Source organism: Theropithecus gelada, chromosome 15 (genome assembly GCF_003255815.1).
Source record: "Theropithecus gelada isolate Dixy chromosome 15, Tgel_1.0, whole genome shotgun sequence".
NCBI lineage: Eukaryota > Metazoa > Chordata > Mammalia > Primates > Cercopithecidae > Theropithecus > Theropithecus gelada.
The window spans coordinates 40,543,387-40,568,687 of NC_037683.1; the positions used below are offsets into that span (position 1 = coordinate 40,543,387).

The 25,301-nt window shown below is 41.4% G+C and overlaps 1 protein-coding gene across 1 annotated transcript in view; it reads right to left on the reverse strand.

Annotated features, from left to right (window-relative positions):
- The window catches only part of TMEFF1 (transmembrane protein with EGF like and two follistatin like domains 1), a 100,259-nt gene extending 77,758 nt beyond the window's left edge, over positions 1-22,501 (reverse strand). The window contains exon 1 of the mRNA XM_025359999.1: positions 21,864-22,501. Within this exon, the coding sequence (XP_025215784.1) occupies positions 21,864-22,065 (202 nt within the window). The 5' untranslated portion in view covers positions 22,066-22,501. The remainder of the gene's footprint in view (positions 1-21,863) is intronic.
- Between the last annotated feature and the right edge of the window lie 2,800 nt (positions 22,502-25,301).

Here is a 25,301-nt window from a genome sequence, read left to right on the forward strand (position 1 = left end):
CAATGCATCTAGCAGGACCGCACAAGACCAAGGAGATGGTAGTGTCAGGCAAAGAGGTAGACCTCTGATATCTGACAGGAGGTACCAATGTGCAACTGCAGAGGTAGCAAACAGCACAGGAAGAAAAAGACAGGTGTCATGTAGCAGTGACCAGAATGTATTAGTCAGCACACATCAAACACAATTTGGTGACTCCTGGAATAAATCTTGGAGGGAGGCATTTATGAGGGAGCTAGAGGTCCTATATTATTAATAGGTAAGGGTAAAAGTCATGAAATTCTGATTACTCTGGTTATTAGTCATATTTTATTTTATGCCTATCTTGCTATCAAATCCATGCTAGTTTCATGTGTGTTAATGCGTAAATGTGATTAGTTTATCATCAGAAAGCAATTACTAAGCATCTACTAGGTACTTAATACTATGCTAAGAATTTTGGACACACAGGAAAAAAATGTAACAGGGAATGATCTTGCTAATATATGCAAGAATTAGTGATGAATTCAATACAGTCTATAATTAAGGGGATAAATGTGTCATACAGTCTATGACTGCTGTAGGAGTTCAAAAGGTAGGGGACAAAACTGGATTTGAAGCATAGGGTGTAGTGTCAGAAAAAAGAAGACTTGTATTGACCTTGAAAAAATAATAAGGCTTTTTTATCATAATAAAGCTAATATAGGATCATTATAAAGAATTTGGAGAAGATATTTTAAATAAAGAATGTTCTAATTGCCCAAAACATATGAGTAATACTAAAAGACAGAAAAGAGAATGTTTTTATGTAGGAAAACAATGTAAGTGAAAGTAGAGAGAAAGTAATTTCATAGTACACACAAACAATATTAGTATCAGTGGTTCCAAAACCATGTTCCTCAAAGGAACACTGGTGTCCTGGACTAGTGTACCTTCATTAAAATCAAATATGAAATTTTCTCATTTGCAAAGGAAAAAAAATCAATTAAAAAACTGTTCTCATTTTTAAGGGGTTTTTTCCTTTATGTTTCTTAAACCTTCAATATCAGATTATTTCAGATTTGTTGCTGGCTATCAACTAACATCAGATGATTTCAGATATTTTGCTGGCTAGCAGTAAAAGTATGTTCAACAAATAGGTAAGGAATACTAATACAAATATTCCAACAATGTTTCATGAGAACATAGGTCAGGTCATGAATGCCACAAGCTCATGGATGGACATTTTAAATTGTTTTGTAGTTGTGGCAGTCACTGCTAATGCCTACCTTTGATCTATTCTCTCCTTCTTACTTAGTAAGAGAACTCCAATTTTGTTCAGGGAAACAAGATACCCAACTAAATAACATATATTTCTCGGCCTCCCTCAATCTGTGTTCATATGTAGGTACTGTCCCTTTCTCCTTCATTCTTCCTCTTTTTTTTCCCTTGACTGGAGAGCAAACCTGTTGCCTAAAGTTGCAGCAGCCAAAAGATGACACAGCAGAAAGACCAGGAGCAAGACAGTAAGATGGAAGAATCATGAAATCACCATACCTCCTGTGGATCTCCTCTTTCCAGACTTACCATTACAGAAAATAATGTATATAAATGAATACATTTTTTAAAAAGCCCTTATCATACAAGCCACCACTGGTCACACCACTGATACATGCAGTTAAACATAATTCCCAATAGAATGACTGTGTGTAAATTTAATAAGATAAATATTTCTAAGCAATGGTCTTAAAAACTTTTGTGCTACATCAGAGACCATATGATAAGATTAATTTATCAAGAGACCCATGACTTGCTGGTGTTCTGACTCCTCACAATTTTTTTTTTTTTTTTTAAAAGACAAGGTCTCACTCTGCTTCCCAGGCTGGAGTGCAGTGGTATGAACATGGCTCACTGCAACCTCTGCCTCCTGGCCTCAAGTGATTCTCCCACCTCAGTCTCCCAAGTAGCTGGGCCTCAGCCTTCTGAGTAGCTGGGGGCCACAGGCGTACACCGCCATGCCCAGCTAATTTTTGTATTTTTTGTAGAGACGGGGTCCACCACGTTGCCCAGACTGATCTTGAATTCTTGGGCTCAAGCCATCTGCCCACCTCAGCCTCCCAAAGTGCTAGGATTACAGGCCTGAGCCACCACACCCAGCTGATTCCTAACAAATTTGAGAACAGAATCACTGCCTTAGCTTAAACCCAATACAGAAGGAATCTATTTTGGGATCATCTTCTGAATGTTCCTTCTTTTCAAGTATTCTGTACAGTACCAGGCATCAAGAGGACACTCTACTACCTGTCAATGATTATGAATGATTATGCACCTGCCTTCCTGAAACCAAAATGAAAATTCAGTAAAATGGATGAGCCATTACTAAGGCCCTCAAAAATCAATTCTCCAAAGAGAAATGTTTTACACAAAGAAACACTCATAAGAGTTGCTCAAAACAAAGTATTTTGCTCTTGTTGCAAATCTGTCCCACAATTCTCAAAATGTACAACTTGTCTCGAGAATTTCATTAACATTTCAAAGCTCAGAAACAATACACACTAGTGGCAGAAACTCTGCTTTCTATGAACCTGAGCTGCCCAAATTCCCAACTTCTGGCATTAACAACTAGGTTCAGGCTCTGACTCAAAATGAGATCCAGCAGCCTTCCAGAATGATACGACTTTTCTACCACCCTTCCACTAAAAAGAAGGTAGTTCTGGGGATCTTATGAGTTAGCTAACACTCATGGAGAGCCAAAAGGAAATAAACTTCATTAGATGTTACAATAGAATTCAGGGTTTCTCAATCTAGGCACCAGTGACATTTGGAACCAGATAATTCTTTGTTGTAGGGAATATCCTGTACACTGGAGGTTGTTTAGCAACAGCCCTGACCTCTGCCCACTAGATGCCAGTAGGACCACACCAGCTCTGACAACCAAAATTGTCTCATCACGTCTTGGGACGGGGGGGGGGGGGGGGGGGGGGGCCCGAGGGGCAAAATTATCCCCAGTTGAAAACTACAGTAAAGGGAAAGCAAAGACTTTTCATCTAATTCTCTGACACAATCACTATAAGGAAAACTAGTCAAATAATCGGCAGTCTCAAAAGATCTCAACACACTGCCACAGCTATTCTCCATTTCAATAGAGGGACTTAAATATATTGATTCCAAGTTTATGTTAAATCCCCCTCCTTTAATAGCACCTTAACCTCCAGCAGGCCTCACTTCCTCCTTCTTCCTATAGCAACTCTTCTTCTTCAAAATCAAAGCAACCTCAGATCCAATGGCTTTTTTCTTAAGTCCTCCAATCCTTTTCAAGACCTTTCTAGAACAGTTGATACTTCTGGCCTCCCCTTGTAACCAAACAGTCTTCATTATCCCCTCAATTTTCTGACCTCTTTTAATTTACCCACTCCTTTTTCCTTCTCCTATTGCCCAATCTGTGTCAATAACACTCTTAGAACGTATCTCCAACTTAATCAACTCTCCAGATTAACCGAAGTGTAGCATTCTCTATAAAACCTACAGAACAATGCCTATGGCACAATGAATTCTCAAGGCTACTAGACCCTCTCTAGAACATCCATGAGCACTTTAGCTCCAACCAGGGTAGCTGTTCTTGTGCTTCAAGAGTCAGTTACCCAGCCTATGTAGTTGTTACTACAATTATGTGATTTCAACATTTCATATGAGTGAAAATAAATTACTTCTATGAAAACTAAATTGAAAGACTTGAATAAGGTGAGCTACTTTTTTAAAAAACCTACAGTTGCACTTAGAATTCTGCATCCACAGGTCTTTAGCTTCCTTTTTAAAGGGATTAAAACTGCAATTTGTAATCAATGCATTATACAAGTGGTTTGTTCAAGAAAGAGGAGGCCGGGCGCGGTGGCTCACGCCTGTAATCCCAGCACTTTGGGAGGCCGAGATGGGTAGATCGCGAGGTCAGGAGTTCAAGACCAGCCTGGCCAACATGATGAAACCCCGTCTCTACTAAAAATACAAAAATTAGCTGGGCACGGTGGCACGTGCCTGTAATCCCAGCTACTCGGGAGGCTGAGGCAGGAGAATTGCTTGAACTGGGGACCGGGAGGCAGAGGTAGCAGTGAGTGAGACTGTGCCACTGCACTCCAGCCTGGGATACAGAGCAAAGAGGAAACCATTCTCAAAGAAAAAGTATGGGCCCTCTTTCAAAATATTTAATAAATATGTATATGTTAAAATAAAACGTTACATGCATTTATGAATCATTTTTGTGACTCCCTACTTTAAATAACTTTCCCAATTAACCAAATAACTACCAAATTATTGTGGGACCAAGACAAAAGGATCCCTACTGTATAGTAAATGTTCTGCCTTCAACCATCCCATGTGTCATCTCATTTTGTTCATTCTCTGGCAGTATTCACATTCACACCCACCACTTCGAGTCTTCAAACCTAGTTTTCCCAACCATATTAAAGCCATGTCATCTGTTTTTGCTAGTGCTATTTCCAGTCTTCAGAGCATTGCTGGGGAAAGTCCTATAAATTAATGTTCCCTAAGGCCTTATTAACATGTAGAAAACTTTAGTTATCTCTAGTGGATTCTGTGTTGACTCCCCACAGAACATGTTCAAACTTTTCACTTTGTCCTTTAAAAAATTTTTTCATGAGTTTATACTGACTGTCTAGATGTCAGTAGTATTTGGAGAAATCTGCCCTTTTTCAGAAAAGCAAACCAATCCAATCTGACAGGACCCTGCTGGATGGTTTCATTCCCAGAACAAGCCCAGTTTGTTCTTGAACCTGTACCCACCTGCCTACAAAACAATTCCATGATCTCTATACTGAAAATAGCAGAAACATTTAAAATATTAAAATATTTAAAATACTGCACACCAGGAAATAGTATGGTACAACTATGGAATATTATAAAGCTATTTAAAGATGTATATTATATAATACGGAAATAAGCTTATGAATGTTAAAGTGAAAATGCAGACCACAAAACTATACACATAGACTATGATTTTATATGAAAAACCTGCCAGGAACTGTGATGCAGGCTTTTAGTCCTAGCTACTTTGGAGGCTGAAGCAGAAAGACCAGGAGTTGAAGATCAGCCAGGACAATATAGTGAAACTCATTTCAAACACACACACACACACACACACACACACACACACACACACACACCCCCACACCCATACATATAAGATAATCCAGCCAGGAATAAACAAAACCGGTAACAGTAACCTGTTACAGCAGTTGAACAATGAGTGATTGCTCCCCTTTTCAATTTTCTATATTGGTTATTATTTAACGGGGAAAAAAAAAAAAGAAAACCTCAATGTGATTTCAAAGACAACCCCAGAGACAGTTTGCTACACCACACGCAAAGCGTAAGTTTCGAGATCAGGAAGGGCCAAGTTCACGTGGTAGTCCTCCTTTTAGAATAATACTTTCCCTTGATATTGTAATGATTAGATAATGTATGCAAAGGCAATCATGCCTAGAACAAGTAGTTATACAACAAAGATTCACTTTTTTTCTTTTCCCAGATATGACTTCAACTCCCAACCAATCTAAGGGGCACCTCTAATGACACAAATCACTGAGAATACATTTCAGGGTATAAAATCAAGCAATAGATTTAGCAATTGTTGACTTCAAGTCCAAGAAAATCAGAAGAATTAGAAATTAAATCCTCTTCAACTTGTTTACTAATCACATTAGTTATCTTCTAGTATAAAGATATGAGGAGGAAAAATAAACTTTACCTAATATTATATGATACAAAACCAAAAGCAGTTTACATTAATATTAAAAAGCATCAACTACAGAGATAGCTAAAACTTCTCTAAGCTATACTTAATGAAAGAAATTTCACATATGCCACACAATCATCTGACTCTGATATTTTTCATTCCATTTTGCGTACTACTGCCAACTACCCTGTTAAACCACACTTTGCTCCTGTCAATCCTCCACCCCCACTCCTGCAATCTTCCCCCGCTGCCTACTTCAATTCTAAATGCCTGTATCAGGACTCTCCAGGCAAGGTGACAGGGAGAACAACTACTGCAAGATCAGATGGAAGAAAAGGCCTGGGTCCAAAGTTGAGTGTTTAAGGCCCCCAGGGTCTTTCCAGGCCTCGCCAGTCCTAGCCAAAGATGTCATGGTTGTGACATTCTCTCCCTCACGGATGTTTCTGATCTCTGGGGTTCTGACACTAGCTTGGCAAACCATAACCTGAATCTGTTATGGTGCAGTTATTAAAATTAATGATGAAAAATCTCTATATTTCCTGACATGACACATTTAAAGGCAGACTTTTTAAAATGTATGTGACACAAACTTTTTTAATGCCTATTTTAAAAATCTGGAAGGTACACTCACCAAAATAGGAACCACGGTTATCTCTTGGTAGAATTTAAACCTTCTTCATTATTCTGTATTTTTCTGAATTGAGTTTTACAACAAATTTGTATTATTTTTAAAATCAGATAAAGCAATTACATGCTACAGTATATAAGAACCTTGAAAATTATGCAGGCAGGGTGCAGTGCCTCGTGCCTGTAATCCCAACACTTTGGGAGGCCAAGGCAGGAAGATTGCTTCAGCCCAGGAGTTCGAGATCAGTCTGGGCAACATGGTGAAAGCCCCATGCAAAAATTCCCCGGGCGTGGTGGCGCATGCCTGTAGTCTCAGCTACTGGGGGACTGAGATAGGAGAATCACTTGAGCCGGAGGTCAAGGCTGCAGTGAGCTGTGATTGCACCACCACACTCCAGCCTGGGAACAGAGATCTTGTCTCCAAAAAAAAGAAAAAGGAAAAGAAAATATTATGTTAAAAGAAAGAAGTCAGGCGCAAAAGGCTACACGTTGTATTATTCTATTTATATGAAACATCCAAAATAAATAAATCCACAGAGAAAGTCTCTATGTGGTTACCAGGGGATGGGGGCGGGGAGTAGTGGGACTGACTGTTAAAAGGTAGAAACTTTCTGGGGTGATAGAAATATTCTATAATCAGATGGTAGATAGTGATGATCCTTGTACAATACAGTAAATGTACGAAAACCACTGAATTATATACTTTAACATGCTGAATTTTACATTATGAAAATTATCTCAATAAAAAATAAACATTTTTAAATCATATAAATCATGCTAAATTTTGGAAAAATCGAAATTAAAAAATTAAAAACAGGCATTATAATATGCTTTTTAAGAGGCACACCCTGGCATCAGACCACCTTGTTCAGCAACCCAGCTCTACCACTTATCACAGTTGTGTGAGCTTAGTAATTTACCACTTGTGCCTCCATTTCTTCATCTACAAAATGGGGACAATAACAGTACCTATCTCAAAATTCTGATGGAGGATTAAAGGTATAGAAAGCACTCAGAGCAAAATAATAATACACATCATAAGTACTCTATTAAGTGTAAGCCACTATTGTTTTTTATTAGCACCAGTTCTGGAGAAGGCGTAGAAAAATAAGCACTCAAACAAACTGTGGAAGTACACAGTGGCACGACCTCTCATGTGTCCATACGTATTGCCATTTTAATTGTCTTTATCCTTTTATCCAACATTTCCAGGAAATTATAACAGATATAAAAGAAAAACATACAAAAACCCATGTCCAAGATTGTTAAAGTCAGCATTTTCTGTAAAACCAAAGTGGAAAACAACCTCAGTGCCCATCTTTTGGGAATTAAATTATTGACATAATACTATACAGACATTGGTAGAAACACACGTAGTGATATGAAAAGACAACAAGACCTATTGTGGAAAAACACACACACACATTGTAAAACCATACACACAGTTTTACTCCCATTATTTTGAAACATATACCTGTTTACATATATAAGATTTTGCAGGTATATTCAATACATTTCCTTCATTAAGCTATTTTTTAAATCAATAATCCAAACACAAGAACCCTGTCCTCTGGTTCTATTTCTAACCACTATCCCTTAGTGTCTCCAACACTAAGTACAATAGGAGGTAGCCAGAACCCAGCAAAATCACCCACAAAGACAAAAATCTATACAACAACTTGCATACTGGCACTGAAAAACCTGGTATTAATGATTTTAAAAAGAGAATTTTTTAAAGACTTCACAAAATTCTGGTGCATTAGAAAGAGTTCCACACTTCGGGTTCCACTTATTTGATTAAGTAAAAGTAACTATATGATCTTGGCCAAGTGCTAAATCTGAGAATCCCAGTTTCCCAGAATTTAAAAAAAAAAAAAAAGAGTATAATAGTCCCTTATAGGATTCCAATGGTTATAAGAGATCCTTACAAAAGAACACTGCAAACTATGAAGAAGACTGACTGTTACTCTTTGGCTGAAACCACCAAAAACAAACTTAAAAAGACACTACCATAACCAGAAACCCTGACAAATTTTGTTGTAGAACACTGAATAATTTTTTTAAAAAAAACTAGGTCTAAATAAATGGGAATTTGGATGTTCTTATGGTATAACCTTGAAGTAAACAATGGTAAACACAAGTGTACCACCTAGAAAACACCTCAAACCACTTTAGAGAGAGAAGGAGGCTGGGCACAGTGGCTCAAGCCTGTAATCCCAGCACTGTGGCAAACCAAGGCAGGCGGATCACCTGAGGCCAGGGATTCGAGACCAGTCTAGCAAACATAGTGAAACCCTGTCTCTACTAAAAATACAAAAGAAAATTAGCCAGATGTGGTGACAGGCACCTGTAATTCCAGCTACTCAGGTGGCTGAAGCACAAGAATTGCCTGAACCCGGGAGGCAGAGGTGCCACTGTACTCCAACCTGGGCGACAGAGTGAGACCCTGTCTCAAAAAATACTAATAAATAAAAATTAAATTTAAAAAAATAATAAAATAAAGAGAAGGAAAAAAGCTATAGAAAACAAATATAGGACACTAAAAGATTGAGCTGACTTGTGAACAATAAAGAATCATCAACTGGGCTATAAACAACAGAATTGACACAGCAGTATCAGCAGTTTAGTTTCACGTGCAAAACAATATTAAATGAAAGCTGACAAGGCAAAAATAAACTGAACTTAAAAATCCCTAGCCAGGCACAGTGGCTCATGCCTATACTTTGAGAGCCTGAGGCAGGAGTATCACGTGAGCCCAGGAGTTCAAGACCAGCCTAGGCAACATAGGGAGACTCCATAACTACAAAAGATAACTTTAAAAAATTAGCTGGACGTGGTGGTACACGACTGTGGTCTCAGCTACTCAGGAGGCTGAGGTAGGAGGATCAATTGAGCCTGGGAGGTCAAGACTGCAGTGAGGCATCATGCCACTGCACGTCAGCCTTGACAACAGAGAGACACCCTGTCTCAAAAAATAAAAATAAAATATTCCAAAAGGAGATCTGACCTCTGAACAACAGTGGCTCCAGTATCAACAGAAAATGCAAAGCAAAACAACATGAATATTTTTTTTAAAGTTCAGGCCAGGCGCTGTGGCTCACGCCTGTAATCCCAGCACTTTGGGAGGCTGAGGCAGGCTGATCACCTGAGCTCAGGGGTTCAAGACCAGCCTGGCCAACATAGTGAAACCCCATCTCGACTGAAAATACAAAATTAGCTGGGCATGGTGGCATGCGCCTGTAATCCCAGCTACTCAGGAGGCTGAGGCAGGAGAATCATTTGAACCCAGGATGCAGAGGCTGCAGTCAGCCGAGATCACGTCATTGTACTCCAGCCTGGGAAAAAAGAGTGAAACTCTGTCTCAAAAACAAAAAAAAAAAAAAAAAGTTCAAAATCTTTCTGATGAAAAATGAAATAATTTAGCATAAACACTGAGATTAAAGAAGAGAATGGCAATTATCACAGATTTCCTCCTCATATTTTTCCATATTTCTCAAATTTTCTACACAGACTATATGTTGCTTTTATAACAAAGAAAAAAAGGTGTGGGCTTTTCCCTTTTTTAATCCATGGAAAAGACAGACTCAATATCTGCACAAAAATGAGAGAAATTGAGCTGTGGTTGAAAATATAATAACCTGCCAAAGTTTTTAAAGGTACAAGAATATGTTAAGAACTTTTAGAACCTTAAATGACTTCTGAAAAAAATGACAAAGCTACTGAGCCATGGAAAATAAATGATACTTTTTAAAAATAAATGAATTTGAATAGTAGCAAAAGATTTATAATAAATTAAGTTACCTAATAAACTAAAAGCATATAAGGAGAGAATTTTAAGATTTAAGCATAGAATTTCCAAGTACATGAGAAGTATGCCAAGCTCCTAAGAAGCCAATAATATAATAATATGAATAAAGAAAATAGTTAAGTTAAAACAAGCTTTCTAACAATGTAAAAAATGAAGGGGGATAAATGGGTTGAAGTTATCTCCCAATCCAGCTTAAAAGAAACTGAGAATTTAAATTCCATTAAAGAAACCACATATATAGGGAAAATGAAGGATAACAAATAGGAACTTAAATGAAGATGGTTAGTTATAACAAAAAAGACAACAAAGGTTGGTGAGGATGTGGAAAAGGGAATGTTCACACACAGCTGATGAAAACGTAAAATGCTGCAACCATTTACAGCAGTTTGGCAAATCTTCAAAATGTTAAACATAGAGTTACCACTTGACCTAGCAATTCCACTCCTAGGTGGAATATATACACCCAAGAGATATGAAACCACGTGCTTACACAAAAGCTTGTACATGAATATCCATGGTGGCATTATTCATAATAGTCAAAAAGGAAAAACAAAAATGTCTATCAAGAGATGAATGGATGTTAAATGGATAAACAAAATGTGGTATTATTATGAATTATATATTCAAATATATATTGAAATATTATTCAGTCACAAAAAGGAATGAAATTCTGATACATCCTACAACATGGATCAACCTTAAAAACATCATGCTAAGTGAAAGAAGCCAATTATAAAAGGTCATATTGTATGATTCCATGTATATGAAATATCCAGAATAGACAAATCTACAGCAAAAGATAGTAAATCCTGGCCAAGGTTGGTGGCTTACACCTGTAATCCCAACATTTGGGGAGGCCGAGACAGGCAGATCACCTGAGCTCAGGAGTTTGAGATGAACTTGGCCTGGCCAACATGGTGAAATCTTGTCTCTACTAAAAATACAAAATTAGCCAGGCACGGTGACAGGCATCTGAATCTCATGCTGAGGCACAAGAATCTCTTGAACTGGGGAGACGGAGGTTGCAGTGAGCCAAGATTGCATCACTGTACTCCAGCCTGGACAACAGAGACTCTGTTTCAAAAAAAAAAAAAAAGATAGTAGGTCAGTGGTTGCCTAGGGCTGGATGAGGAGAGGTGGGGATTGGGGAGTGACTGCTAAAGAATGTAAAGTTCCTTGACCAGGCTCGGTGGTTCACGCCTGTAATCCCAACACTTTGGGAGGCTGAAGCAGGCAGATCACCTGAGGTCAGAAGTTCAAGACCAGCCTGGGCAACATAGCAAAACCCCGTCTCTACTAAAAATAAAAAAATTAGCTGGGCATGGTGGCAGGCGCTTGTAATCCCAGCTACTCGAGAGGCTGAGGCAGGGAGAATCACTTGAACCCGGGAGGCAGAGGTTGCAGTGAGCCAAGATCACGCCATTGCATTCCAGCCTGGGCAACAGAGAGAGACTCCGTCTCAAAAAAAAAAAAAAAAAAAAGGTAAAGTTCCTTTTGAGGGAGATGAAAATGTTCCACAACCTTGTGACTATAGTCAAAAACACTGGATTGTGCACTTTAGAAAAAAGATGATGATGGAGGGGCACAGATATCAATTACTTAATTTAATGTAAATGAGTTGAAAGAAACTGAAAGCAGAATGATCTACAACTCTATTGGGAGACAAATCCCAACACTTAAAAACTAAAATATAAACACAAATCCAGAAAAGGTCGGGTCCTATGATAACTTTAGGAGATACTTGAAATCTACTCTATACAAAGGTAAAAAGTACAACAAATTATGATACAAGATAATGTTCAATGTATATGCCTTACATAGAATAACAAAAATATAAGAAAAACTGAAAAACTGTGAAAAATAAACCTATCATTATAAGCGGAAGTTTTACTATTTAATTAAGAGGAGATGACAAAACAAAAAATGTAAAGTATGGAACTAATATAAAACATAAATTAACCCTCTCCCCTTGGTAGGGGCCAACTTGACAGAGCCAAGTTCAGGGGGAAAAAAAAAAAAAAAAAAGACAGATAGACAGATGATAGAGAAAAAATAGATACAGAAAGAGAGATTTAAGGCAAATGTGGTAAAATCTGAATTGGGGAATCTGGGTATACTATTACATTTTTCTAAGTTTGAAATTATATAAAAATAAACTTAAGTAAAACTAATAGTTAATATAACATGGAGACTGAGAAGTCAAGGAAATAACTCTTCTGGATATAAGTCTTTCACAAAATTTGTTTTCATACTAGGATACAAAGATACACCTTGTTTGTTTGTTTGTTTTCTGAGACGTTGTTTCTCTCTTGTTGCCCAGGCTGGAATGGAATGGTGTGATCTTGGCTGACTACAACCTCCACCTCCCAGGTTCCTGTGATTCTCCTGCCTCAGCATCCTGAGTAGCTGGGATTACAGACATGCGCCACCATGTCCGGCTAATTTTTGTATTTTTAGTAGAGACTGGTTTTTGTCATGTTGGCCAGGCTGGTCTCCAACTCCTGACCTCAGGTGATCCACCCACCTCGGCCTCCCAAAGTGCTGGGATTACAGGCACGAGCCGCCGCGCCTGGCCACACCTAGTTTTAATATGAAAACCCAGAGATTCCATATAACACATTCTTGGCCCATAATGCAAAATCATGAAACAATACATCTGTAACATATATAAACTCATGTGTTTCACAATGATGAGAGAAATTTTATCATAAATGTCAATGGAGTTAAAGAAACATCATGATCTATATCCACCTAAAGAATTTAGAAAGACAGAAAAGGGAAAGTTTAAGGGATAAAATTAATAAAAGAAAAAATAGACATAAAAACATCAGATAGTGTTTCAAGGACAATGGTATAATCAGAGATAGCAGAGTAGGTTTCAAATACAAAGAAGGAGGAAATGGATTCAAGGAAAGAGTTAAAAAGAAGAACAATACAGTGGAAGTTACAAGGAGTACAGGCAGGAGAGGAGTTCAGACCAGAAGAACTAGGCACTGGAGAAATACAGTCTCCCATCCAACCGTGTAATTATGACTAATAGGAATGAGGGAATATATACCAATTTTGACTCTCCTCCAGACAGGCTCTCCATCTCAAAGAGCATCACAATTCACTCCACCATCTATAGGAGGAGATCCAGAAGTTTAGGCAGAAAAAGATCAATAAAAGAGGCTGGCTGGTTGAGAACTGGGCAAAGTAAAGAGCTCATGCCTCACTAGACAGCACTGACTGACTTCGCAATGTGGAAATAAAAGCCCAATGTTGACAGTGCCTCCAAGTTTAGAAGAGAATGCAGGCCAGAAGTGATGGCTCATGCCTGTAATCTCAGCACTTTGGGAGGCCAAGGCGGGCAAATCACTTGAGGTCAGGAGTTCAAGACCAGCCTGGCCAACATGGCGAAAACCCATCTCTACTAAAAATTCAAAAATTAGCCAGGTGTGGTGGTGTGCACCTGTAATCCCAGCTACTCTGCAGGTTGAGGCAGGAGAATCGCTTGAACATGGGAGGTGGAGGTTGCAGTGAGCCAAGATCGAGCCATTACACTCCAGCCTGGGCAACAGAGCAAGATTCTGTCGAAGAAGAAGAAGAGGAGGAAGAGGAAGAAGGAAGAAGGAAGAAGAGTAGGCAGAAAAATAGACTGTCAAGTGAAACCTCCAGATTTTTAATGGCTAAGAACCAATGTAACTTTTTAAAGAAACTGTGCAGACTAGGCTGGGTGCAGTGGCTCATGCCTATAATTCCAGCACTTTGGGAGGCCGAGGCAGGCAGATCACGAGGTCAGGAGATCTAAACCATCCTGGCCAACATGGTGAAACCCTGTCTCTACTAAAAATACAAAAATCAGCTGGGTGTGGTGGCACGCACCTGTGGTCCCAACGACTCAGGAGGCTGAGGCAGGAGAATCGCTTGAACCTGGGAGGTGGAGGTTGCAGTGAATGGAGATCACACCAACGCACTCCAGCCTGGCAACAGAGCTAGACTCCCTCTCAAAAAACAACAACAATTAAAACAAACAAAAAACCTGTGCAGGTTAAACAAGTCCTCTCAATTCTTCCAATTTCTACTGTTATCTTTCATCGTACCCCCAGTCTCCTCCCTTCTCCATTCCATCTTCACCAATTTCAGACTTTGCTTTCTAAAACCACAATGTCACTCAAACCCTTTAAAAGCTTCTTGATGTCTTTGAACCAAATGCCAAACCTGCAGATGGGCCTTGAAGACCTTACTGTGGTGGCATAATCTCCTGCCTTAATCCCCGCAACTTAGTATTTCGAAAAGACTCCCTTCACTTTTCCACCTTTGTGCCTTTCCTAAAGCTATTCCTTCAGCCTAGAATACCCTTTTTAAGAGGTATTCTATGTTCATTCATCTATGTTCAGCTTCTATGTTCATTCAGCCATTAATCTATTCCACTAATAAATATGTAATGGGCATCTAACTTTGTACCAGACACCAATCTGGGCACCGTCACTACAGCGGTAAATAAAACAGACAAAAATCTCTGCCTTCACAGAGCTACATACAGACAGAAAACAAGTAAAATATACAGTATGTCACACAGGAAAAGGTGTTCTGGAGCAAGGAAAAGCATGAAGGAAGGTTACGGTGTGAGAAAGACATTGTGGATGGAGGGTGGAGAAGGCTGTAATTTAAGGCACCACTGAAGGTGACATTAGAGCAAACACCTGTAGGAACTGGGACAAGAAGATTCCAAGTCAAAGGAACATCAACAGCAAAGGCCTCAGGCAACAGTGTGTCTGATGTTTCCAGGTGATGTTCTCTCCCCATACAGCCCAGCTCAAGTGCCACTTACTCCAGGAAACCAGTTTTGATTACTACAAATCAGAAATTATTCATTCCCATGACACCGTATCTGTATCTTCCTTAGGGCACCTTGTACAGTGGAAATCCTCTTTTCAACCATATACAAGAGTGATCATTGATCTATTAATCAAAAAAGTCAGTTAAGGCAGAAACCATTTAAAATAATACCTATTTTAGCCATTTTAGTCTTAAATACATAATTATACATTCATTTCCCAATGTACCACCAAGACCTTTTTTTTGAGTATAAGTCTGTCAATGGCAGTTCCCCACTTCCTTGGATAAATCACACCCATAATCCATTAGAACTACAATGTCCGTTTTCCTTTCCTTTAAGTAGAACAGGGGCTTAAAAATACTTGCAATGTTTTCTGCGAAATCCTTCCAAAAGTTACAGGGTTTCTCCATTCTGTTTCAGTTGTCTTGACCATAATTTAATTCATTCAGGGCAATTCTTTCAGCTTCTTGTCTTTATCAAGTCTTTTCAAAGCATTCCGTAAAAACAGCTTTTTGTAATCATTATTTTATTGATTTGAGTAATATTTATTAAATTATACTCATAATTACCACTCGTATCAATAAGTTTGAAAACAAATACAACTGACTCTTGCTTAGTAAGCAGAAAAATCAAATGATACACAAACGACGAGAGCTAACTTAGCATTTGAGCATCTGTGTGCCTGCTGTGGGAATTGATTAGTATGATTTACTAAGGGAATGATTACTCCAAGATGCCAAAATCAAGCCCAGCAAAGGATCTGAATAGATATTTCTCCAAAGAAGATATACAGATAGCCAATATATTCATTAAAATATGCTTAATATCAATAGTCATTAGCAAAATATAAATATAAAGGACATTGATACAGAACTTCACACCCACTAGGATAGCCAAAATCAGACAGACAATAGCAAGTGTTGGAGAAGATGCTGGAGAAATTAGAATCTTCAAACATTGCTGGTAGAAATATAAAATGGTGCAGCCACTTTGGAAAACCATTTGCTAATTCCTCAAAACGTGAAACACAGAGTTACCATATGACCAAGCAATTCCACTCCTAGATACATTACACAACAGAACTGAAAACATGTGTCCACACAAAAACTTGTCCATGAATGCAACAGCAGCATTATCCATAGCAGCCAAAAAGTAAAAACAACTCAAATATCCATCAGTAGAGAAATGGATATGCAAAATGTGGTTTATCCATACAATGACTATCATTTGGCCATAAAAAGGAATGAAGTTCTGATACACACTACAACATAGATGAACACTGAAAACATTATGCTAAGGGAAAGAAGCCAGACACAAAAGAACACACCTCATATGACTCCATTTGCATGCATATCTAGAATAGGCAAATCCATAGAGACAGAAAGTAGATTAATAGTAACCAGGGACAGGGGACATGAGGAATGTGGAATGACTGTTAATAGGTATGGGGTTGCTTTTTGGGATGACGAAAACTTTCTGGAATTACAGAGTGGTGACAGTTGTAAAATTTTGTGAATCCATACAAATCCACTTAACTGTGCACCTTTTAAAAAATCCTATCTTGTTCGTGCTCAATAAATGCTTATTGATGGGGAATGTGGGGGGGGGAAGCAAGCCCAGATGTGGTAAAAAGAAACTTCCACTGTATATATCTGTAAAAGGCTAACCACCTCTGTAAGATTATAAGGCCCTTGAAAGCAGGGAATCCTTCTCATATATTACCCTTAACAGCCAGTATATTAGATTACACTATGCAGTATTCAATCAAGGTTTGCTAAATTAATTATTATCCATCCACATTTTACACACTAGGGATCTAGAAGAAAAAAGCCCTGCCTGAGATTCCCCATTAATCAGAAAAACTCACTTTTTATTCCTAAGAATCCTGAATTGACATAAATAAGGCATGTCTCGTAATCTGCCATTTATATCACCCATTAATACCATTCCTACCACCGTATAACAATCCAGAGGACCCACTTCTAGTTAAAACCCATTTCAAATTCTCCACCTTATATCTATCACCAAATGCCACTAACTGATCTCTCAATATGTTCTTCTACCTCTTTAACCATATTCCCTAAACTAGAAATGCCCCACATGGTTAGCCTCATTTGTTCTTCTCAAATACCCTAGAGCCAAAAAGGACTATCATCATCTTCATGTTACAAATGGAAAACAAAAAAAGTCAGTCTAAGGTTACCTGGTCTCCTGAATTCAAGTTTATCTTTCTTCACATATATCATGTATTTCCAAGCTTTTTTTCTCTTTGGATAACTAGGAACTTTCTGGTAAGTTAGCTTTTTAAAAAAGCATAAATAAAAAAGATATAATATCAAAGTTTTTCTTTTAATCACAGTAAGTCTAAAGTCCAGAATGAGTGGAGAACTGGGGCAAGATGACAACAAAAAAACTCTTGTTCCAGCCTGAGCATCATGGCGAAGCCCTGTCTCTACTAAAAATACAAAAAATTAGCCAAGTGTGCTGGCATGCACCTGTAGTCCCAACTACTCAGGAGGCTGAGAATCACCTGAGCCCAAAAAGTTGCGGCCTGCAGTAAGCTACGATTGTGCCACTACACGCCAGCCTGGGCAACAGGAATAAGACCCTGTCTCAAACAAACAAACAAAAAAGTCTTGAGAACAAGAAGAGATAAACCAAAGGCTCACTGCTTAGGGAAGATGCAATATCAAGAGACGACAGGGCCAATTCCCTATGCTTCATCTTCATCAAGGAACATGATCTTCAAGCTAGGGAGGTCAGAAATCTGATAAAAGGAAATCAACTTCTAAGGTAAGTGGCACGGATAGGGGACAGTAACAGAATACAGAGCTACTTCAAAAGAATATGCTCTCTGATCCAAACCACTCACACTCCATGATACTGAAAAAACTTTTACATCTGCCTTAAAAACTACCACTAATTATCTAAGCTACCTTGACAAGGTGCCAGAAGACCAGAAATAAAATAAATAAAAATAAACACATCCTCAAATTTCAAAAAAGGGGAAATGCAGGCCGGGCGCAGTGGCTCATCCATGTAATCCTAGCAGCTTGGAAGGCCGAGGTAGGCGGATTGCCTGAGCTCAGGAGTTCAAGACCAGAATGGGCAACATAGTGAAACCCTGTCTCTACTAAAATACAAACAATTAGCTGGGCGTGGTGGCGTGCGCCTGTAGTCCCAGCTACTCAGGAGGCTGAGGCAGGAGAATTGCTTGAACCTGGGAGGCAGAGGTTACAGTGAGCCAAGATCATGACACTGCACTCCAGCCTGGGCAACAGAGCAAGACTCCGTCTCAAAAACAAAAAAAAAAAAAAAAAAAAAAGGCAGAATGCAGATCCAGAAAAACATCTATGGGTAAACCTGCCATGTAACTGCTGAAAAATTCCAAAATGGATAAATAAGTTTTCGAATCAGTAAAATAAGAAAGACACCATCAGCTCTTTATTAAGGCAGGCTATACAACATGTGCTTTTTATTTAACAGGATTACTAAAATGGAAAAAGGGAGGATGACAGGATGATACATATACATAACAATCTAACAAGACAATCTGAAAGAGTCTTTTAAATAATAGGCTAGTGAACAAAATGGGAAAATGCTGAACAGCAGAAGCTCGAAAATCTGTTAAATTCAACTAACAGGATGCATAGCTAGTTGAACATCTGGTTGACTAATGTAACAACATCAACCAAGTTGGTAGAAAGTCTCCAGTAGTATGTCGCAGGGTTCCACCCTTTTTCACAATCTAGACAACTTCTATTAGTTTAATGAAGCCATAGAACTGCTCTTCACGTTTGCAAGTGAAAAAAACCTGTCAGTGACCCAACACACACAACCTGACCGAATCAGCTCCAGAAAGGTTACAGTAGGCTGAAATGATGGTCCAAAACCAAAAATGAATATCTACAGGGAATCAAGGGCTGCATTTAGTTTTAAAACTGAAATAGGCCAGGCGCATTGGCTCACACCTGTAATCCCAACACTCTGGGAGGCTGAGGTGGGTGGATCACTTGAGGTCAGGAGTTCAAGATCAGCCTGGTCAACATGGTGAAACCCCATCCCTACCAAAAATACAAAAAAAATTAGCCGGGCGTGGTGGTGGAGCGTGCGCCTGTAGTCCCAGCTACTCAGGAGGCTGAGGCAGGAGAATCACTTGAACCCAGGAGCCAGAGGTTGCAGTCGGCCAGGATCACGCCACTGCACTCTAACCTGGGTGACAGAGTGAGACTCTGTCTCAAAAAAAAAAAAAAAAAACTGACTAAGCAAACTTCAGTTTGTGTGGGGATACCTAGATAATAAAAGCTACTAAAAAAAACTATGCACAATTTCGAGCTGCATTAATGGATGTGTGTGTCCAGACTGTATTACTATGGTTCTCAAATTTAGCAACTAAAAAAAATTTTTTTCCATATGAATTGTTCCCAAATCTTCATCCTAAAAAGTTACAAGAATCTACAAGTATCATTTAGTTAAAACTCTAGCTTTAGACCCATTTATTCAAGTAAATCTTACTGCTAGGAAACATTTTATTTGATCAGCTTAATTTATTGACATTTATATCAGTGATAAATATGCTTAAAAGAACACTCAGATATTACTAAATCCAAGTCTCTTTTTTAAAAAGAAAGGAAACTAAGAGAAATTAAGTAACTTGCCCCAAATTACACAGCTGCTTAACAAGGGCCATGACCCCTAGATCAGTCCCCTTTTTCCCACACCACGTGGCACCCACCCCTCCTCTTCAATGCATAGTACCCCAGGGTGACTGACTGAGCCCCAGGCTTCACACACACCACACAAAAACACAGGTTCACTTCTCAGGCCCCGGGACTTTCCCTGCCCATACTCCAGGTCACTCCAAGCCCCTACATTCCATCTCAGAACCCAAAGAAAACACACACACACACACACAGTGGCTCTGCATCGCCAACCCACATCCTCAAGGGTATCCAACCCTCTATTTCTTTTATTTCCTTTCTTAAAACTTGAACTATGCAAGTTAGAAAGCATACACAAAAACATCCCATCAACATACATTATATTTTCCTAAGAACAAATTAGCTTATCAAAAACAAATACCCGGGACACATTACTGGAAAAATATTAACATGGTGTGATCACTTACAAGATTGATAATATTTGTTACATAAAAAGGCACTCTAATATACAACTGGTTTTTATTCTTAAAGTGTGATTATGTAATGAAGCATTACCCCATATCCCGTTCAACATCAGAAAAATAAAGGAAAAGTTTTTTCACGGATGGAAATGTTTTTAATGGACATGCTATTGTTTACTGTGCTCAAAACTGCCCTTCCCCTCATAAAACATTACCATATGAAAATTATTAAAAGATGTAAGGCCTTCAAACCTAAACAGCAGGCCAAAGGCTCGCTTCATTTAGGGTAGCATAAGCATCTGCGCTGAGCTCCTCTTGCTTCTTCCTCACTCTTCCAGAAATAATGCCCCTTCAAGAGCCCAAAGGTACAAAGGTTGCCCGGCAGATTCCCAGTGGCCTTATGTTCCTCCTTCCTCCCCCTACTCCGCCTTGGTTTAAAGAAGACAAGAGAAGGCACCAGAATTGATAAAAGGGCAAGTTAGCAAGGATGTGGCTTATGATCACCAGCTAGGCCAGCTCCAAGAAGATCCCCCCCTCAAAAAATGCGACCTGAATGCCTGTCTTTGCCCCAGGGCCATAACCCTTGAGCGCCTCTGGGACCCCTTTAGAAATGAAGAGGGAACTTTACTGCTGGGACCCTCTCCCCAGTGTTATCCATTAAAGCCCCAGCAAGCTCTTTGTTTCCAACAGCTGTGTGGGGGCAATCGGCCTTGGAGAGAGGGGAGAGGTCACTCCCTTGCTCCCGCTGCTGCCAATATCCAGGCTCTCCCGCAAAACACACACACACAGGCACGGCATCTTCCCTGGGACCCAATTCTCTCTTTCCACACCACTTTAATAACCCAGGTTTACACCTTGCTACACAAGGGCATTCCCTGAGACCTAATTTCCTCTTTCTACACCCAAACCCTACACAGGATTTGTAGGGTGATGACTCCCAAGCCCCCTCCCCTTTGAAAAAACACAAATGGGGTTCGCTACAGGACACCCATCCCTCCTCTTCAATGCATACCCCAGGGTGACTGAGCCCCAGGTTTCACACACACACAACACACAAAAACACAGGGTCACTTCCCGGGCCCTGGGACTTTCCCTGCTCTTCTCCACAGACCCGAGGTCACTCGAAGCCCCCAGATCCCATCTCAGAACCCAAAGAACACACACCCGCGCGCGCGCGCGCGCACACACACACACACACACACACAGACGGTCACTCTGCATCGCCAACCCGCGTCCTCAAGGCAACCCGTTCCCTTTATCCACACGACCCCCACCCCCGAGACCCCAGTACCTTAAGGAAGAACCACCCCAGCACATCAGCACATGGTCACTTCCCTGCCCTCACCCCGCCCAGCCCCTCGCCGTCTCCCACCCACCGCACTCCGCACACACACAGATCCCTGCCTGGGGCTGCCCTCCCTCCCCTGAGCCTTCACAACACAAACACGCGCTCCCGCGAGCACACCCACGACCACACCAGGAGCCCCTGCTGGCCGCTCAGCCTCGCCGGCCCCGGCCCCACCGCCTCCCCACACGCCGGGCCGCCCTCGCCCAGCCACTCGACACACTCGGACGCACCCACGGCCACTCCCATCCCCAGCGCCGGTCCCCAAGCCACACCGCACGCTCGCGCCCTGCCCTCCGCCCTCGCTCACCCTCGGGCCCAGCTCCCTGGGACCCCCACGACGGGGTCTTTCCCAGCCCGGCCGACCGCGGGGATCAGGAGGGAGGCGGCAACGGAGGGGTGGGGAGACCTAGGGCCGGCTCCGACCGGTCCTACCTGAGCAGTTGATGCTCTTGCCTTTGCCGCCGGGACAGTCCCCGCCGCCGCCGCCGCCGCCGCCACCACCCGGGGGCTGGTTGGACGCGCGGCTCCCGGGCAGAGAGAAGGCGAAGAGCAGAAGCACCGACGTGTAGCAGCAGAAGGCGAGGGGAGGCGCGGCAGGCAGCCGGAGCGGCGCCTCAGCGGCCGCGGCGCCCATGGCTGGCGCCCCTGGACGGCGGGAAGCGCAGGGAGCCGCAGGCCGGGGGCATCCAGCCGCGCGCCCAGAGCCCCGCCGCTGCCTCGGCGCCTCCTAGCAGCCGCGCCGCTGAGCCGTGGAGCAGCCCCTCAGCATCCCTGCCCCACCCGCAGCACCCGCCAGGCCCGGGCCCGCGGCGCTCGGGACGGAGTCGGTGGGTCCGGGCGCGTGCGAGGGTCGCGGGCGCGCGAGGGTGCGCGCGAGGGTGCGAGCGGGCGTGAGGGAGACCGCGGCGAGGGGAGCGAGCAGGCGCTAGCGCGGCGGGCGGGGGTCGCGGGCCGGAGGCAGGCCCAGCCCCTCGCTCGCCTCCTCGCCTTCCCTTTGTGTCCGTGGCCGTTGCCACCGCGTCACAAAGACCCCGGCCCGCCCGGTGAGGGGCGCGTGACGGAGCCGCCGGCGGGAGGGGTGGCTGGGACCCCGCCCCGCGCACACCCCCAGCTCCCGAGCCGACGGCTCCGCCCCCGGCCGCGGCCGGCGCCACCTCCAGGGGAGCTATTGTTCCTGCGGCAGGGCAGGGGCGCGGGGGACGGGGTTGCGGCCACCCCTCGGCGGTAGGCAGCACCGTAATAGACTTGTTTGCTGCCCTTTGTGAGCGTTTTTGAAGCGTGTCGTTCGCCCAGCAGCAAGGCTGGGAATGAGGGCAGGTGGTCTGTCATATATCTATAATAGTTTTTAGGTGAAGAAACTGAGTCACGGAAGAGGTAAAGGTGACATGTCCAAGGTCGCATACCAAGAAATGGGCAGGACCAGGATGGGAACCCAAGTTTTGACTCTAGCCATGCAGTTCTCAAAAGATGTTGGATGAATGGTTACATTTCTAGGTTCCTCATCCCCACCTCATTCCCATAGACTCACATACAACTGAGTTGAAAATAGTTTTACAAAAGTTTGTATTGCCCTCTCCCCCTAACAATAGCTGAAATTTAGAGAGGATTTTCTAATATACAAGGCCTGATGAAAGCGCTTTATGTGCATTCTCTTCAATTATTTTTTTACAGGCCTCGGAGGGAGTTTTCATTCTTATCTCCATTCTACAGATGAGGAAGTAGGGACCCAGAGAGGCGTAGTGATCTGACTCCCAGTCCAGTGCTCTTCCTACCACATCCTGCTAGGTGATACCCAGACATAGGTACTAACATCATGGACTGAATTCTGTGAAAGTCCTCTGCCTTTTTCATTCTATTATATTGCCTCCCACCCCAGAAGGAATTTTCAGTCTCATTGAGAAACTGATCAATTTGATTTATAAAATTAAGAAATGTGTGAAAAGCCACCAAAAACAAAGCCACATTAGGAAAAATGTCTTTAGTGCAAATATGAGACCATGCACTTAATATAAAGGTATAAGTCAAGAAGAAAAAGTTGACATAATAGAAAAATGGGAAGCTTGACTCATTCACAAAAATTACACTAATAATAAAAGATTATTTTTATTACCCACTAGTAGTGAAAGATTAAAACCGCAAAACTCTGGCCAGGCACAGTGGCTCATACTTGTAATCCCAGCACTTTTAGAGGCTGAGGTGGGCAGATCACCTGAGGTCAGGAGTTCGAAACCAGCCTGGCTAACATGGTGAAACTCCGTTTCTACTAAAAATAGAAAAAATTAGCGGGGCGTGGTGGCACGCGCCTGTAATGCCTGTAATCCCAGCTACTCAGGAGGCTGAGGCAGGAGAATCACTTGACCCGGGAGATGGAGGTTGCAGTGAGCAGAGATCGCACTATTGCACTCCAGCTTGGGCAACAAGAGTGAAACTCCATCTCAAATACACACACACACACACACACACACACACTTTGGATGATTAACAAGAGTTAAAAGAATTGGCAGACTGAGCACTACTAATTTATACATTTTAGGAGGGCAATTTGACTATGTATCAAAAAACCTTTAAAATGTGTTTACTCTTTAATCTAGCAATTCCGTTTATTGGAATTTATCTAAAGGATAACTGGACAAGCACACAAAAATGTATACATAGGATGTTCATCACAGCCTTTATAACTTAAATGTCCATCAGTGGGGACTAAAGTATGGTACCTCTTAGTACAATGAAGTATTATGCAGCTTTAACAATGATGATAATTAGGTTAGTGTTTACTGACGTGGTAAAAGCAGGATACTAATAAGTAATAAGAAAACCCTGTTTTTCTAGAATATGTATGTGTACACATCCATAGGAGAAAAAAGTGAAGAACACTATACAGCAATATATTAGCAGTGGTTACGTCTGAAAGACCAGCTTATGAGTAATAATTACCTATAATTACCTGTTCTTTATATTTTTCTGTGTGATCTGAATTTTTTTCAATGAAAATTTTGTGTTTTTTGTTTTGTTTTGTTTTTAACAGGGTCTCACTTTGTCACCCAGGCTGTGATGCAATGGCATGATCACGGCTCACTGAAGCCTCAATCTCCCAGGCTCAAGCAATCCTCCCACCTCAGCCTCCTGGGTAGCTGGGACTATGGGTATGTACCAGCATACGCAGCTAATTTTTTTTCTTAGAAACAGGGTCTCAGTATGTTGCCTAGGCTTGTTATTTTAAAAAGCTGCTTCCTTTTGGCCAGTGCAGTGGCTCACACCTGTAATCCCAGCACTTTAGAAGACTGAGGCAGGTGGATCACTTGAGGCCAGCAGTTTGAGACCAGCCTCGCCAACATGGCGAAACCCTGTCTCTACTAAAAAATACAAAAAAAATGAGCCAAGCGTGGTGGTGCATGCCTGTAATCCCAGCTACTAAGGTTGAGGCATGGGAATTGTTTGAACCGGGAGGCAGAGTTTGCATTGAGATGAGATTGCGCCACTTCACTCCATCCTGGGAAACAGAGCAAGACTCTGTCTCAAAAAAAAAAAAAAAAAAAAAAAGCTACGTTATTTTAAATTGTACTTTCATCATAATTTTTATACAAATAAATTCACATTTTTTAACATTTTATTAAGACTAACCTCACACCTCTAAACTGTTAGTGGCATGCCAAATGTTACAACTAAAATTGAACTTCTGGCTTTCCTGAATCCTGTGGGATCTCAGGTTCCTAACTGCTAAGCCACAGCTAAGTCTTCTTCTCAGACCTTCAGCAACTTCTCTGCTAAGCTTGACCTCTTCCATGCTTCCTTCCTGACCTGTGTCTTGGCTCTCCAAGCCCCAGTATTCTGCCTTGAATTTTCATTTCACTCCTTACCATAGCCCAGGCA